At 27.3% G+C, this 16,291-nt stretch overlaps 3 protein-coding genes across 3 annotated transcripts; 2 read left to right on the top strand and 1 right to left on the bottom strand.

Moving 5' to 3' along the window:
- Nucleotides 1-296: 296 nt before the first annotated feature.
- Bma-mrps-12 (30S ribosomal protein S12, putative) lies at nucleotides 297-1,912 on the top strand (the record flags this gene model as incomplete). Its single annotated transcript, XM_043081422.1, has 4 exons — nucleotides 297-449; nucleotides 829-928; nucleotides 1,149-1,276; nucleotides 1,796-1,912. 4 exons carry the CDS (start codon nucleotides 297-299, stop codon nucleotides 1,910-1,912), a joined length of 498 nt encoding a protein of 165 aa, XP_042937356.1.
- Nucleotides 1,913-2,951: 1,039 nt separating this feature from the next.
- On the bottom strand, nucleotides 2,952-6,654 carry Bm13857 (S-adenosylmethionine synthetase, putative; the record flags this gene model as incomplete). Its single annotated transcript, XM_001893283.1, has 10 exons — nucleotides 2,952-3,132; nucleotides 3,367-3,500; nucleotides 3,641-3,724; nucleotides 3,869-4,051; nucleotides 4,348-4,482; nucleotides 4,829-4,972; nucleotides 5,403-5,515; nucleotides 5,703-5,825; nucleotides 6,150-6,287; nucleotides 6,615-6,654. The coding sequence occupies 10 exons, from the start codon at nucleotides 6,652-6,654 to the stop codon at nucleotides 2,952-2,954; spliced, it is 1,275 nt and encodes a 424-aa protein (XP_001893318.1).
- Nucleotides 6,655-11,000: 4,346 nt separating this feature from the next.
- Bma-zhit-3 (HIT zinc finger family protein) lies at nucleotides 11,001-13,918 on the top strand (the record flags this gene model as incomplete). Its single annotated transcript, XM_001893282.2, has 8 exons — nucleotides 11,001-11,180; nucleotides 11,421-11,747; nucleotides 11,992-12,112; nucleotides 12,295-12,479; nucleotides 12,707-12,822; nucleotides 13,080-13,266; nucleotides 13,416-13,624; nucleotides 13,750-13,918. 8 exons carry the CDS (start codon nucleotides 11,001-11,003, stop codon nucleotides 13,916-13,918), a joined length of 1,494 nt encoding a protein of 497 aa, XP_001893317.2.
- Nucleotides 13,919-16,291: the final 2,373 nt, after the last annotated feature.

Here is a 16,291-nt window from a genome sequence, read left to right on the forward strand (position 1 = left end):
TTGGAAATGTTTTACAACATTTCGTAATTATTATTTGCTTTTCCTAAAATATTGCAATGCTTTCAGCAATTTCTGAGGAATTTCATTAACAATCAAATTTTGAGTTTTAAATGATAGCATTAACATTTAATAGTGCTCTATCTTAATTTGTGAAAGTAATGTACAATAGTATACAGTTGGTGATGTACTTATAGTAAATTTGAAATTTGTTTATTTCAGGAATGAAATCTATAAATACTTAATGAATACGATTTGGATATAACTGTGTTTTTCTTACTCTATCATAAATAATCATCATGTGGCTAAATAAATTATTGATTTGGCCACAAAGAAGTTTTATTACCTGTCAATTTCTACCTACCATTAGTCAGTTAGCCAGTAATATCAATGCTATACATAAATTTAACATTCATACGACACAATGCTTTAGTCGTGAGGAAATTTTACAGGTAATATATTTAAATTATTCCATATTTAGTTTTTTTTTTTTTTTTTTTTTTAAATTTATTTTTTATTATTTTTATTAATTGCCAGTTAGTTTTAATTCATGATTATCATTAAATTGTTATTCTTATGTTATTATATATCATATTTAATGAAATATCTCAAATATTTGTTTTTTCTTTTTTTTTTTTTTTAAAGATATATGAAATTGAGAATTTTTGAAGATATGTAAAAATATTTTAAGAAATAAGTTAATATCTATTCGATATATTCTAAATATTTCTTTGATTTTTGGGGTTTTTTTTTTTTAAGTCGTATATGTTAAATATTGATATTTAGAAGATCAAATTATGGAAATGTTTTTTTTTTTTTTTTTTGTTATAGCGTATGCACAGGATGGATGGACCACCTGAACGTCGTAGTCGTAGCAGAGATCATACAGCAATTCGTGGTTTCAATCATTTCAAAGGAATTGTTTTAAAAAGTATTTTTTTTTTTTATTGATTTTAAAATGAATTAGTTCATTTTCAAAATGGATAATAATTTATGCTTCCCTTATTTTACTAATATTTATATGTTTATATATGCTTATCGTTTTTCAAAATTGTTTATTAATATAATGTTTTATTTAAATTGATTGATAACTTTTTAAGATATTTGAAGGAAATGAATTAAACAAACTGTCAAATAATTGTTGTTTACAGCTTTAATAAGGCATCCGAAAAAACCAAATTCGGGAAATCGTAAGTGTGCATTGGTACGTTTAAGTAATGGTAAGGAAGTATGTGCTTATATCCCAGGTGTTGGTCATAATTTACAAGAACACTCACAGGTTTTTAATTTTTTTTTTTTTTGCTTTTGGAAAATTAATATTGTAATCAACGAATGGTTATGTTATCATTGTATTATTCTATTTCAAAGTTAGTTCAATTCTTACTGATATTTTAACATGATATGATACATTAGTAGAGATGAATTTTACTCTATTAAATTTTGAATCACTGACCATTAAACTGACAAAAGTAGATATAAATTTGGAGTTTAAAAATCTGAGGAAAATGGGAATGCTACTTTAATATTAACAATATTCCTATACATGAAGATTTTTTTGTCTTTTTTAATTCTACCTTATTTTGATTTTGAATTATGTTGCATGAAATATTTACAAAAAGTAAATTAACAAAATCGTTTTTATACGAAAAGTGCTTAATAAATATTCGTTACAGTGTGAAAATTAACTTCTTTTTGCTCACATTAAAGTTTTTTTACTCATTTATTCAACTTTTGTGAGATAAGTGCTCGGACAAATTTATTTTGAGATTGTAAAATTTCGTCTTTGAAAAGATTACAGGTGATGGTACGTGGCGGACGTCGGCGTGATCTTCAAGGTGTACGAGCCGAAATAATACGTGGTAAGCTTGATTGTGCTCCGTTACCGAAGAAAGCAAAGAAAGCAGCAATGAAATAAGCGGGAAATTTTGCCAGTTTTTCATCATTTAATACTTTTTTTTTCGAAATAATTCTTGATCTTCTTTTGCAATATTTTATCCATTATTTGTTGAGTAATTTAGAAATTATTATTATTACCAAAGTTATTTCATCCTCATTAATGTACATGTAATTATTGAATATTATCTGTTCTTCACCAATAATAATGTTACTGATTCATTTAATAATCATATCTTTATATTTGAGTTGTTATTAAAGTCAAATCAATCTGGCAGTTTCTGATATGTTGTTAATGTAAGCAAACAAATGCTAAAAGATGAGCAGATCAGAACTTCGGAAATAAAATAATTGAATTAAGTTTCAAATTTAATTTTCTTCTACGAATGTGCCATGAACTGACTGCATATAATATGATATCATTAATGACTGTCACTTTATTTCTACACTATCAAATAGAAGATTCATTAATGTTTAACAGGGCAGTACTATTTAAAGTTCTGCATTTCATGGCTATAATGACAACGAACATCACATACCGACATTGACGCCAATAACAATGGATATTAAAACTTCCAAATGTTTGCTCAAAGACTACAAGATAAAAGTTTAAATTATGAACGATTTTTTTCGTAACAGTTTTCACTATGCTATATTATGAGTGATAATACTACAACTTCCTCAATGTTTCACAGCAAAAATTTTTCGGAATTATTTCAATGCCCAAAACAAAAACTTTTAATACGTTAGTTGTAAATAAATTATAGTAAAAGTGGAAGAGATATAAATCATTTTGTTTTGGATGGTTTTTATCAAGAGTGAAATTCAATTCATTAATCTGAATAGTTTTCAAATAGATGTCTTATGTCAAAACGTCACCTTTCTCAAAAAACTGTCGAGTGAATGGTCCTAATTCAGCAATTAAAAAAAAATAGGAAGATGTCACAATACTAAATTATTTTCTTGCACATTTAGATAGAAAGTAAAGAAAATTCCTGAAAAAGAAAAAGTGGAGAGACTAAGCTTCTGAAATTATTGACATGACTGAAAAGATATTAATATTAAGCAACATTAAAGCTATTACGCTTTATATCTCCATTCGATAATTCCGAACTTCGTAGTTTATTCATGAATTCCGGTCGTATTGCTAACTTTTTCGATTTCTCCCAAGCAAACAGTGATTTACCAAAATGTCCATTACGTGCTGTCTCCTTGTAAATAGGCTTTAACAAATCCAGCTCACTAAAATATGCTTTTGGTAGTGATAAGTTATTTCCAAATTATATGGAATAATTAATTGTGGTATAATATTAATTACTGAATAATGAAACTGTCTTTTCCTTCCCCTACCCATAATTATTGCTCAAATCACAAATCAAATTTCAAACATCGAGCAAAGTTCATCCGCTTTTATAGCTTAACATCAAATTCTCTTAAAAAAAAAAAAGAAGAAAGATGGAAGTTTAATTACGATACCGAATGATGACACCCGGTCGAAGATCAAAATTATCATTCACTATAGTTAACAATTCATCTTCCGTTAAATTACTTGTTCCATAGTCGACAACTGTTATTGAAAGTGGTTCAGCGATGCCAATGGCATACGACACCTGGAAAAATTATTATTACCACTTTACCACCCCCTGATACAGAAATGATAAGAGTTGAATTCTGAATTTAAAATTGCTCAAAAAAAAAAAAAAAAAAAAAACTTCCTTATTTTTTCATTTTCACAATAAATAAACAGTACCTGAATTAAGCATCGTTTACAAATACCAGCATCTACAAGCGATTTGGCGACCCATCGAGCGCCGTAAGCTGCTGAACGATCCACCTAAACATTTGAAAATCAGCATAAAATGATAAACTTATATCTGAATTATTATAAAAAATATTGAAATAACTTATGCACATTAAATTTTTCGAAAGACTATTTACAATTAATTAAGGATTTAATGCAATAAATAGTCTAATATACCTTGCTTGGATCTTTACCAGAAAATGCGCCACCACCATGAGCACCCCAACCACCATATGTGTCCACAATTATTTTACGACCAGTCAGACCAGCATCACTTCTTGGTCCACCAACTGTAAAGTTACCACATGGATTCAAATAGAACTTCGTAGCTGTATCCATGAAATGTTGTGGAACCACTTCCTGAAAATTTAAATTTCCATGAAATTTAAAGACAAATAAAAAAAAATCACTGAACAAATAAACAAAATTACATTATTGGAAGGTATTGGTTTCACATAATTCACAGCAAAAAAGTAGCTAATATCAACAAATTTTCTCAAATAAAGTTGAAATTTAACAGTTACTAAATAATTACCGAGAAATTTAGCCAATCTATAATTTGGATAATCTCATAAAAGACATAAAATCTAAAATCCACATTCTCATATAATGATGGAAATTTTTCACCAATTTAAATGTAACAAAAAAAGGCTTACATTTATTACATGCTTGATTAGATCACCTCGAATTTTTTCCAGCGAAGCTGTAGGTTTATGCTGTGCCGATATGACAACTGTATGAACACGGACTGGTATACATGCACCATATTCAAATTTGTACTCCACTGTTACCTGAAATATGGTAGATTTAAAAAAAAAAAAATTATTTCAATTACAGATGAAGCATTAGTATATGAATAATTTCTTCTCAAGCATAACAAGCATTAGTGATCGTATGTTGATAAGTTAATGATCTTAGTCATCGAACCAGGAATTTATTAATCCTTAAATTCACTTCAGAAAAGTTTAAACTACAAGAACATTATTTATTTATACAACCCTTAGTCCTCCAAATTATTTCTAACGAACTGTATTTGGTTATATCATTTTTCAAGAATTTTTTTCTCACTTATTTTCAGCTATTTTTACTTCATTTCTTACATTAAAAAAAAAAGGAATTTGATAATGATATAAATACCTGAGACTTTGAGTCGGGTAAAGCCCATTCAAGAGTACCATTTCTCCGCAATTCATGAAGTCGTGCAAGCAGTTTATGAGCCAGTAACAAAGATAATGGCATGCGCTCTTCTGTTTCATCCGTTGCATAACCGAACATTAATCCCTGGAAAAAATAACCAAAAATTATTTTATTTAAATTAATCAAAAGTTGGAGATGAAAGACCATTTTACAATTAATTGTTAATTGGCAATAAAGTTAACTTGAGGTATAGAATAATCATTATGAATTCCAAAACAAAAAATTTTTCAACATATTTCATTTTTCATTTAACAAGAAATGAAAGTAAACAAAATGTCTTAATTACTCGTGATTTATGCCGATAATAATTTTGAGCAAAAAATGAAAATGATAAATGCTAACAAAACATAATTTATTTTTGCAAACTTTTAAATCTTGGCTCCAAGTTGTGGAAGAGATAATCTAATTAAGATTTGGTATCCCTTGCAGCTACCGCTTTATCTTGGATAACGAAAGGAACAATCCTTATTTCAAAAAAAAAAAAAAAAATTAGGAAAAAGAAAAAAATACCAACCTGATCACCAGCACCAATTTCTTCCATTTTTCGATTCAGATGTACTCCAGCTGCTATTTCAGGTGCTTGCTGTTCTAATGCAATTATCACATTACATGTTTTATAATCAAAACCTATAAAGGCAAGAAATTCTAAAACATACGACTAAAATATTTTTCAAAATTAATCTTTTTAAATGGAATACTATCCTTAATATAATGTGATTATCATCATAATGGTTATACGAATTAATAAAAGACAGTATAACCACATGTTGATGAAAACTATACCAAATCCCCTATAAATTTTCTAATAATAGACCCTTGGAGGAATCGTCGAATCCTATCTGTTGTACTGTATCCCTAACGATCTGATAATAATCAACATTTGCACTAGATGTAATTTCCCCACACAGCATTAACATGTCCGTTTTGGCTACCGTTTCTGTAAGAAAGTAACAACTTTAAACGGACGTTAGTTTTAGCTGTTTTGAGGAAATTAATTTAATGTGCGAAGTGAGTTTGCAAAACCGATCTGAAATAATAACTGTAATAAACAAAGAAAAATGCCACTTGAAAAATTACTATAAACTCATTCCTTGTTTAAGCCAGTAAATAATTTATAATCTATTTTTTTTCTTGTTCAATAGTTAACCTTTTGGTTGCCTTTCAAAATTAGCATAAAATTAGTCAGTAATTTTTTTTTAAATAATGTTTGAATAGTTTTTTTTTTTTTAGAAAAGAAAATGTATTTCGATTGCTCAGATACCGCAAGCAACTTTTGCATTTGGATCCTGAGCAAGATGAGCATCCAGAACAGCATCCGATATCATATCACACATTTTGTCCGGATGACCTTCGCTTACCGACTCCGAAGTAAACAGAAATCTCTGATTACGAAACAATTCTGAAAATATATACAACTCCAAAAATATCAAATTGAAATCAATTTCCAGTAAAAAAGATAAAAGTCAGATTATCTATATGTAAAATTATGATAATAAATTTCAGAATTATAACAATAAATGTTATAATAAAAATTCCACGAAAATGTTGCGGACAAAAAAATCGCAATGATCTTTTCTTTCATTTAAAGAAATTCGATAACCCGTTTTGCTATTTTTAGTAATATATATAAAATATTTGAACATGAAGCCATTCATTATTTTCTATCGTTATAATTATCATATCGTACAATACTAAATTAAATTCAAAGTTTATTTCTCCAACTAACCAGAACTATTTCGATGCATTCCAAATCCGTCATGTGCCATTTCTTCAAAATGTCTTTCTTTTGTTTTGTTTGTAGGAAAAAAAAGGAGAAAAGAACTTGATACAATGAAACAATTGACACAATGTCAGTTGATAGCCAAATCTGCCCTAAAAATTCAATGATAAATTGAAAAAAAAAAAACCTTGAAAAATCGGTGGAAAAAAAAAACACACAAATCTTCTTCATACTACATATGTGTTAGATAACAAATGGTAACACATTTAATAAAACCAAATGTCCTTTCATATCAATCAAAATCCATGTATTACGTATTGAGATGTATTTCATTCTTATATCTAACATTACTTCTTATCCCATCTATAATATTTATACTTTTTTTTTTTCTTTTGCATTCATATGTAAAATTGTTTCTTCCTATTCCATATTTTATACCAAAATTTGCTTCCCTCTTGTCCCATTTTCTACACATATTTCTACTTTTCTATTCATTTCAGTCACATCTTTTATACCAAACTTACTTCATCTTCTTGTCCCACCTCTTTCTACCTTCACCAATAAAATTTTCTTCCCTAAACACTTCTCTCCACCCTCTTCTCATTTCTTTTATTTTGAACGGAAATTTCTATCACTTATAACGGCATTTTTACAACCCTTATAATTACTTCCATAAAAATTTATTGGTTACGGTATATTTGCAAACTTCCAACAATATTCCCACTTTTCTATCTTTTACTATCAAAGTAAACATTTCACAAAATGCATCTGTTACCATCTGAAATATACACATAAGCTATACATCTCATAAAGCATATTTGAAACTTAATCAAAAAATCTGTAAATATAGCTAATTTATTAGAATGAAAAAGAGGTACAATATAAAAATATTGAAAGACAATGTTAAAAAAGGATAAAAATATAGAAATATGCTATAATTTTTTACAATATTATGTAAGAGAAGAAAAGAAGAAAAAATTTTTTAAATTATATTAGAAATTATAAAGAAAATCAAAAACAGATAAAGCAATAAATACTTAATTTAGATAATTATATATTGCATCAGAATTATTGAACGAACACAAAAATTAAACTTGTTGAAAAAAAAAAAAAAAAATAAGAAAGCTGAAAATTTTATAGTGCTCGCTATATAGATCGGATGAATCAGTGAACCAATGAAGCAACTGTTAATGAAAAACAGATCGATTACTATTGAATGATTGAAGTAAACCTCTTTAACGTAAAATGATTCAAATATACAAGAAAAAAAGAGGAGAGGAAAAAGAAATAACATAACAAAGATAAAATTAAAATAATAATTGTTAGAATAACATACAAGAAACAGTTGACACAGATCTAAAAGAAAATGTAATAATATAAATATCATAAAAATGTTAATTTAAATAATGATAAGAAATGCAAAGGTGACAAGAAATATAATAAACATAAATATAAATCGGAACATATACATTAAATATAAATATTAACAATTATATGACAGAACAGTAGTATAATAAACTGGGCATTACATGTAAAACTCAATTAAAAATTTAAAAAACGACAGAAAAAAATGTGAAAAAAACGAATTTGAAAAATAAGAAAGATCCTCCTGCATTCTCAGTGACACCTAATTATCTTCTTTAATAATCCTATTATTAATAATTAAGAAAAATCAAAGCTTCACTTTTACTTTAAATTCCAAACTACGGTTTAGTGACAGATTTTAATGATAAGTTGATTTTTCGACTCTAAAATATGTATATTACAAATCCTCCCTCCCTCTTCTCTGAAATGCAAAAATCAGCACTCTTAGAAGCATCAAACCTACAGACTAATTAGTGCAGTGTTTTGATGATAACAAATTATAAGTGCAAAATAAAACAATCAATAATGTCATCATTTTTATGTTATTACAAGAGAAACTGCATAATTTTAATTGTATATATTTCCGGATTTTTGCGACAAAAATGTCGATTGGAACCAAAAAGAATGGAACTGATGACGAAAAATGAAGTCAATTTCTCAAACAAATGTAACATTTAAAATTTTCAAACAAAAAAAAAAAGCAAAAGCTTAAAGTTATGAAGAATAACACGCTAAATATTAAATTAAGAGAACAAACGAACAAATCTTACCGAAGAAACTGATCAAACTGAAAACAGAAATTTGAAGATAATTAAAATGAATAAGAAAGAAAAAATATACCTCAATAATTGGTAGAATTTAAGCCTTCCTCAGAAATTAGAGAAAAAAGGAATAAAGATTAAGTGAAGAGAAACAATTACAATGAATAGTGTATTATTGAAAATAACATTTCACTATTTTTGACCACTGTAAAACGAATGTAAAATTCCGGTTCATAACGTTCAGTAAGTAGTAAAGAAAAAAAAAGGAACCATTTAATTATGAGAAAATGAGATAGTGATGAGCAAAAATTCGGAAAACAGAGGAATACAGATGTTTACGAACAGAAAAGAAATAAGATAGAACTCACACAGAATAATATTGAGGAAAAATTACACAAAACTGGAAGAACAGATAATGAGAAAAGAGGAAGAGAAAAGTACTAAAAATAAAAATCGAAGTGGATCCGGAAACTGGAGAAACCAGAGATATAATAACAATGCGAAGAAAACCGGATGGCACAGCAATTGCTTACTTTGTCGTTTCCTTTTCGTTCAACCCTAAAACTGAAGGTTTAGTGACAACTTGCGAATCCTGAAACAAAATTGGTTTCGAGAATAAATGTTAGTATATGAAAGAGTTAAAAAATAAATCGCATCATTTCCGGAAATGTCTAATGAAAACGAATGCCAAGGAATATCAATGATAAAAAATTAGAAAATATCAAATACCACTCATATAACGAAATTTTCAAGAAATATCAGTGATATATGAATTTAAAAGGAAAAGAATTAAAATCCATAATGATTATTCCGTTTATCGTTAATTGTGACAGAAATACAACGATTTGTTTCTTTTTATTTCCATAAATATGCGACACAACGGACTAATTTTTTCTTTTATTTATTTATAATAAATCAATCATTATATGATAAACTATACAATCATTATATTGATAAACTCTTATTATGATAAGTGATAATAATATGGTGGAGTGCATAATCTTTTGCATAATATCAACTGTTTGTAAAAAGAGTGAAGAACATAAAAGGAAAAGAATTACAGCACCTGCAATTTTATCATTTAATGATAAATGAAAATTTTTGAGGATTACATGATACTTATAGCAAAGATATGAATAACTAAGCATTCATATCATATTAAGTGATATGTTAGTATGATTATTCAAGTAAGCATTAAATGTAGATTTAAAGCGATCAAATATATATTTCAGACTAATTAAAATTGGACTTTTTAAGTTATAACAGATATTAGCAAATTTATAAGCAACATTCTGACTAATTAGACATTGCTAAATATATAAATATTAAAATCTATAGTCATATCACTAAATACTGAAGCCATTTAAATAATCAAGCTGCATTTGGAAGCTATCAAATGCATAGGTGACTGAGAATTTAAACTTATCAAGTGCACCAGTATTCAAGTTATTAAATAATTCAACTAATTAATTTTTATGTGATTAATTTAAGTTATTAGATGAATATGCATTTGAGTTAAAATTTCAAAAAAGTAATTGTATATTCAAGTTTTTAAATATGTAAATATTTCGGTAACTGAACTATCAAACATTTGCAATATTTGCGTTGTTAAATGCATAAGTGTTTAGGTATTTGTGTTATTACATATATAGTTGATTAGCTGTTTGAGTTATTAAATACATAAGTAATTAATACAGTATTAGCGAGTAAATAAATAAATAATGTGACAAACACCAAAAATCAACAAACACCTGCACAAAAGGATAAAATGACACAAAGTGACGAATATTGCTTTCGCAATTCATCTCCCAACCGATCGTTATAAATAGCAGCGCATTATTTCGGGTAGGTTGAGGGACGGATTAGTCGTTGACGACGGGCAGGGAAGAAATACGGGGAAGGATAGGTAGAGGAAAGTTAAGTTATGACTTCATCATATTATTATTCAATTCTTTCCCTTCTTGGATTGAGAATTTAACTTGTTAAATAACTAGCTGTTTGGATTATTAAATAAATAACATTTTTTTTTTTTCTATTTTCATATTTATATCATTCCATGCATAATTATTAGTCTCCAATTTAACTTCTACTTTTCATTTTTTCTTTTCAGTGTACTTCTCAAACTTGTTAAAATTTGTTGCAGTTTTAATTGTTTACTCAAAAATCTATGAATAATGAATAGCTAATCATAATATTTTTCGTTTATGTCTTTCGAAAATTAAAGTAATACTGACAGAAAAAATGTTTCAGATATATTATACAAATTATGGATGAAATAACTGAGGAATATATATCATCAGTTGAAAAAGAAGCTGTTGAAAATACGACAACATCAGAACGATTATGTGATATGTGTCATAATGAATCATGGAAATATCGTTGCCCACGATGCTCATTTCGTACTTGTTCATTACCATGCTCTAAAGAACATAAAGTAAAATATGATGTAAGTTTTTAAGTCTTAACTTTATTTCAGACTTGAGTTTTTTTTTTTTTTTTGGTATTGGTTGAAAGGAAGAATTTTATTTGTTTCAAATTTTAATATCATTTAGTAAGGAAAAAATCTTATTCTTTTTAAAATACTTCCTGTTCATATTACCAATTGATAATGTTTTTTATTGTTATCAATTGATAATGAATATCTTAATTTGTGTGAAATTATGCATGAATTGTTTTCATATTTTAGTGTTCTGGTGAACGTCAGAAATCATTTGATGTTATCAAAAGGCTTGTTGATTATTCATCATCGGTAGCTGTTGATGATGAAAAATTTCTCAATTCCGTTACAACATCACTGAACAGTGCTGCGAATCATTTGGCTCATATAAATACTCCTGATTCTACACAACAATCAAAAGAAAATGAAAGTAAGCTTGAAGTTCTTGCTGATATTGCAACAGAAGAGATTACTGAGACTCATCATGATGAACACTGCGCAAATGAATCAGATGATAATGGCGGTAGAAGTGTATTGGGTGGAACCAATGATGAGAAAGAAATGTCACCATCACAAGTACTTTTTTTTACACGATTTGGTGCATTGTATTGTAATTAAGGATTATTTAGTAATGATTTATATATTTGAAGTGGTCATTTCCAGTGTTTTCCTTACTGACTCAGTTGAAAGACTTTTTTAATTAACTTTTCTGTTCACCTTTTCTTCCTTTGCATTCCTTCTCCATATTAGAAAAAGAAAATGACAAAGAGAGTAATTATTATAAGGTATTTATTATAATTTTATTGTTTTTTAATTATAGTTGGATGGTGGGACTGAGTTAACAGTAGAGCATTTAGAACGGAAAGCTATGGCTATGAAACGTTACTTACTCAATAATGCTCATCGAAGGCGCATTTGGCTTACTGTCACTCCTGACAAAGGTTTCTTTTCATTTCTTTATTCCATTAACTTTTCTTTTTTCTCTTAATTTGTATTATTTTATACATTAGTTCTTTCTAAGTTCTTTGTTATATGTTTGATGGAAATGTTTTTTATTTTTCAATTTCTTTAAAAATTTTATGCAAAATTGTTTTGTGAAAAATTATGCTTGGTGAAATTTGAGAGGGTAACAGTTCTCGCCACGAGCAATTTTCGGATACTATATTCTGGACTATAAGGATAATTTTTCGTCGGGAAGAGCAGATTCAGGATGTAAAACAAATTATTGAGAATGAATACACAGTGAATAATATTCCGGAAAGTATATCCGTGACAACACTTGTGCGACAATTCATCAAACCCAAATTGGTTTCTTTTTAAGATATGATTTCTACAACATTTAGCTCTAAGTCTCTTCAATGAATTTTTATTTTATGATGAATTTAGATTGTTTTATTCTTTCAATCTTCTCAACTGAAAATTTTTTTCAGTCTTTGATTTATTCTTAACTATATTTAAAAGAGAGAGATTTGTTGAAGCTTATTAAAAGTAATGTCATTGTACTAAAATTTTGGTGTGTTAAATTGATTTTGCAGGTTGGACCAGTTGTTAGTAAGTCAGATCTTGATACCGAGAAGATGGCACCTTTTCAGGAAGCTGGTATGGATAAGCTGATGATTTATATGCCTGTGCCTATTGAGGGAAAAAAACGGTATATTATATTATGTAAGAAAAGATGATCTAACTCTAGTAATAACTTATGAAATGATATGAAATCATAATGATATGAACAGCTAATTATCGGGTGACTTAAGTTTTTTTACTGCATCACTGTATTATGCTAGCTTTTGTGTGATAAAAACTTCAGGATAATAAGTTGCATTTAAAATGAATTTTTATTTTAGGGGAAGTAAATTTTTTCGGTTTATTTTTATCAAGCAAAATGATGAATAAATTTGTGTTTTTCAGTTTTTATGTAATAGACATGTCAAAAACAATTCTGGATAATACACGAAATCGTTTTATTTTGGAGTATCCAACTTTCATCGTTACATTAGATAATCAATTTAATGATTATGTCATGCTCAGCGAGCAAGAAGCACGAGAACTTCGAGAATTACAAAGGCAAAAAAATCGCGAGGAAAATCAAAATAATGTACTTTTTTTTTTCTTTTGTTATTTGAACGTAAGCTTTTCTGTAACGGAAGAAAAAAATCGTTCATTTGACACGTCGTATTAAATAGTATTCGTTCTTTTTTCTGATAAAATGTATCAGTTTTTAAGTGATTGTATTTTGATATTTAGTTCCGCGGAAGAGGTCGCTTTGATAATGGGAGATTTATGTCTCGTGGCCGAGATATAAATCGAGGTGGACGAGGTGGCGGTAGACGGGGAGGATTTAAAAGGTCATATAATTCACCGGATAGTAGGGGTGGTCGAGGATCAGGAAGACCATGGAAGTGTGGTCGACCATTTCGAGGTGGCTATCATCAGAACCGTGATTTCCATGAAAGGTTGGTCATTTCAGTTGTAGACCACATTTTTAATTCACATCTGTTGTGTTTTGAGCAATATTATACTTAATATCTTAAAAAATTTTTTTTTTATCTTTTTCGATTTCATAATTTTGTATTTGCAGGAATAATGATGGACGAGGTACACTGGGCACTCCAAGTGATTATCGTTCATCAATTGCCCCACAAGCAGATCCAATTATGGATGCTTGGTCAAAAGCCCTTGAAAGCAAAACAAAAAAGGAAATTCCTTCAAATATCAACAATTCAAGCGAAGTTCAAGCCATTTCATGATATATCTTCTCTCTTTAGTCAAATTTTTTGCTATTTTTTTTTTTTTTTTTTTTTTTTTTTTTTGCACTCATTTTTGTGTACGTTGCAGGGTTTTGTTTTACTGTTTATATTATGTTTGTTTTTAATTTTTAAATTGTTACTTATGTAAAATTTCACTTTGATAGAATTGTCTGAAGTGTTGTTGACAGACATAGCTTTAAAAGTATGATCGACATGATCAAACAAATGCTATGCATTGATTTTATATTTGAGCTGTGCATATGATTGCAAAAAAGAATTTTTGACTCGGTTATATTTTGCTTTGCAAATTGAAAAAAAAAAAACGATTGTAATTTATCAGTTGGTAAATTATACAACAAACTTTAATAAATTTTTTTTTGCTTCTTTGCATCACGCAAAAAAAAAAAAAAAAAATACAACTCAAAACATTTGTCAAGTTACTCGCTGCATCTTCGAGGAGTAGTAAGTGTATTATACTACAAACTCCAATCACGGATCTGGAATTTAAGGCATGATTGCTTGAAAATACAAAAAGTTTACTATCCAAATGTAGGGATGTAAGTTGACAAACAAACAATTTGAAAATGAGAAAGTATCAGTATGCTAATAGCAGCAATAATAACTAATGACAATAGGCAGGTAATTGTTTGCAATAATTTCAGCTAGTACTAATTGTCTGGGGTAATATTAAAATATAAGGTAACTAATTAACCATTAATTTATTTCTACAGTTGCATATACTAATTTTTTGTAACGAAGAAAATATCTATTGCTACTTTTCTATTCATTTTTAACTTTTAAACATTCAAAAATAAAAGTTTAAATCTTTCAAATTTTAAACTTCTGAAGAATTAAAAGAAGGGAGTGTGTCTTTAAATTTCGAATTGCATATATTATGAATGACAATTTTCTGTTAAAAAACCACTTTTTATTTCCGATTAGCTATGAAATAAAAAAAAAAAAAAAAAAAGGAAAAACGCATAAGAATTCTTGAAATAGATCAAAAAAGAGTGAGGGAGAGAGAGAGAGAGAGAGGTGCAAAAGAAGAAAAATTAATTTAGTGATTTGATAAGAGAAAAATTGATTTAATCCAAAATTTTATTGCTTATGCTATTAAAGAAATAAATATTAATATTACATTCATTTTCAGTTAGACATATAAAAAATAATTTCTTCAAATATTAATTTCAAAAAATTTTTTTCCATTATCAAAAAGAGTAATCAATATTTTCTTGCCAAGATCACATGTAATTTAGTTCAAATTTGATAATTAATTATTCATAGATACACAATTAAAGATTGGTTCTATGAAGAATGAATTTTTTATTTAATTACTAAAATGCATTCAGCTCAATAATAAATACTGAAATTGAATAGCACAAAATTTAATTCTAATTTAACAATTCCACAATTTCTAGAAGAGCGTTTTTAACGGTTTAAGCGTAAAACGTGAAATTATAAAGATATAACATCATGTTGAAATTTTTTGCACATTTAATTCTTTATAATACATTCTACGTTATACTAAAATTATAGTAGCGTAATAAGTGATTTACACGCTTAATTACTTATTACGTAGCCGTGATTTTCATTTCCTACATATAAACTTTAATTTTTATTTAAACGTTTTCCTTTTTTTTTATACTTTACATTTTATACTTTAGGCCTTTTGTATTACTTAATTACATCATATATACTTAATTCTTGTAAACAATTCAAATGTATGAGCTTTGTTATTTATTTTTAATTTATTTTCCTATTATAGATTAATTAATCTAAAATTTAATTTAATTCAAAATGTAACTAATTCGAAGGTATTTTTTTCTTTTTTGTTAATCGATAATATGTGATTACTTTAATATATCATACTTTAACACAATAACACAGCCGTTTACTTAACACGCAAAAATTTGCATATGTCTTCTCTTTTTCTCTTTCCATAAAAAAAAAAAGAAAAGAAAAAAGAAAACCCAAAAAAAGAAGAAACAATCATTGTTTCAAGCATTTGCACGTCGATTAGGTCGTTTTTATGCACTTTTTTTTTCTTATTTTCTACTTATTTTCTATGTAACTAAATTTTATTTAATTATTTTATCTAAAAAAAGAAAGGAAAAGAAAAAAAAAGTGAAAAGATTAGAGTTAAAAAAAGAAATTAAACAAAGTAATTAAATGAAACAAATTTCAAATAAAATTTTTAAAAAAAAAAAATTTAAAAAATTATTTTTTTTTTATTCAACTACGCTTTCTTCGTTTAATTGATCTTTGGTCTGTTTTCACTTTTTTTTTTTTTGTTAAATTTACTATAAACAATAATTTCATATCGTATCACACATACATTAGATGTTGTAGTATTTTATTCATCAAACAATTTTC

The sequence above is a fragment of the Brugia malayi genome, assembly GCF_000002995.4.
Source record: "Brugia malayi strain FR3 genome assembly, contig: Bm_v4_Chr4_scaffold_001, whole genome shotgun sequence".
Lineage (NCBI taxonomy): Eukaryota > Metazoa > Nematoda > Chromadorea > Rhabditida > Onchocercidae > Brugia > Brugia malayi.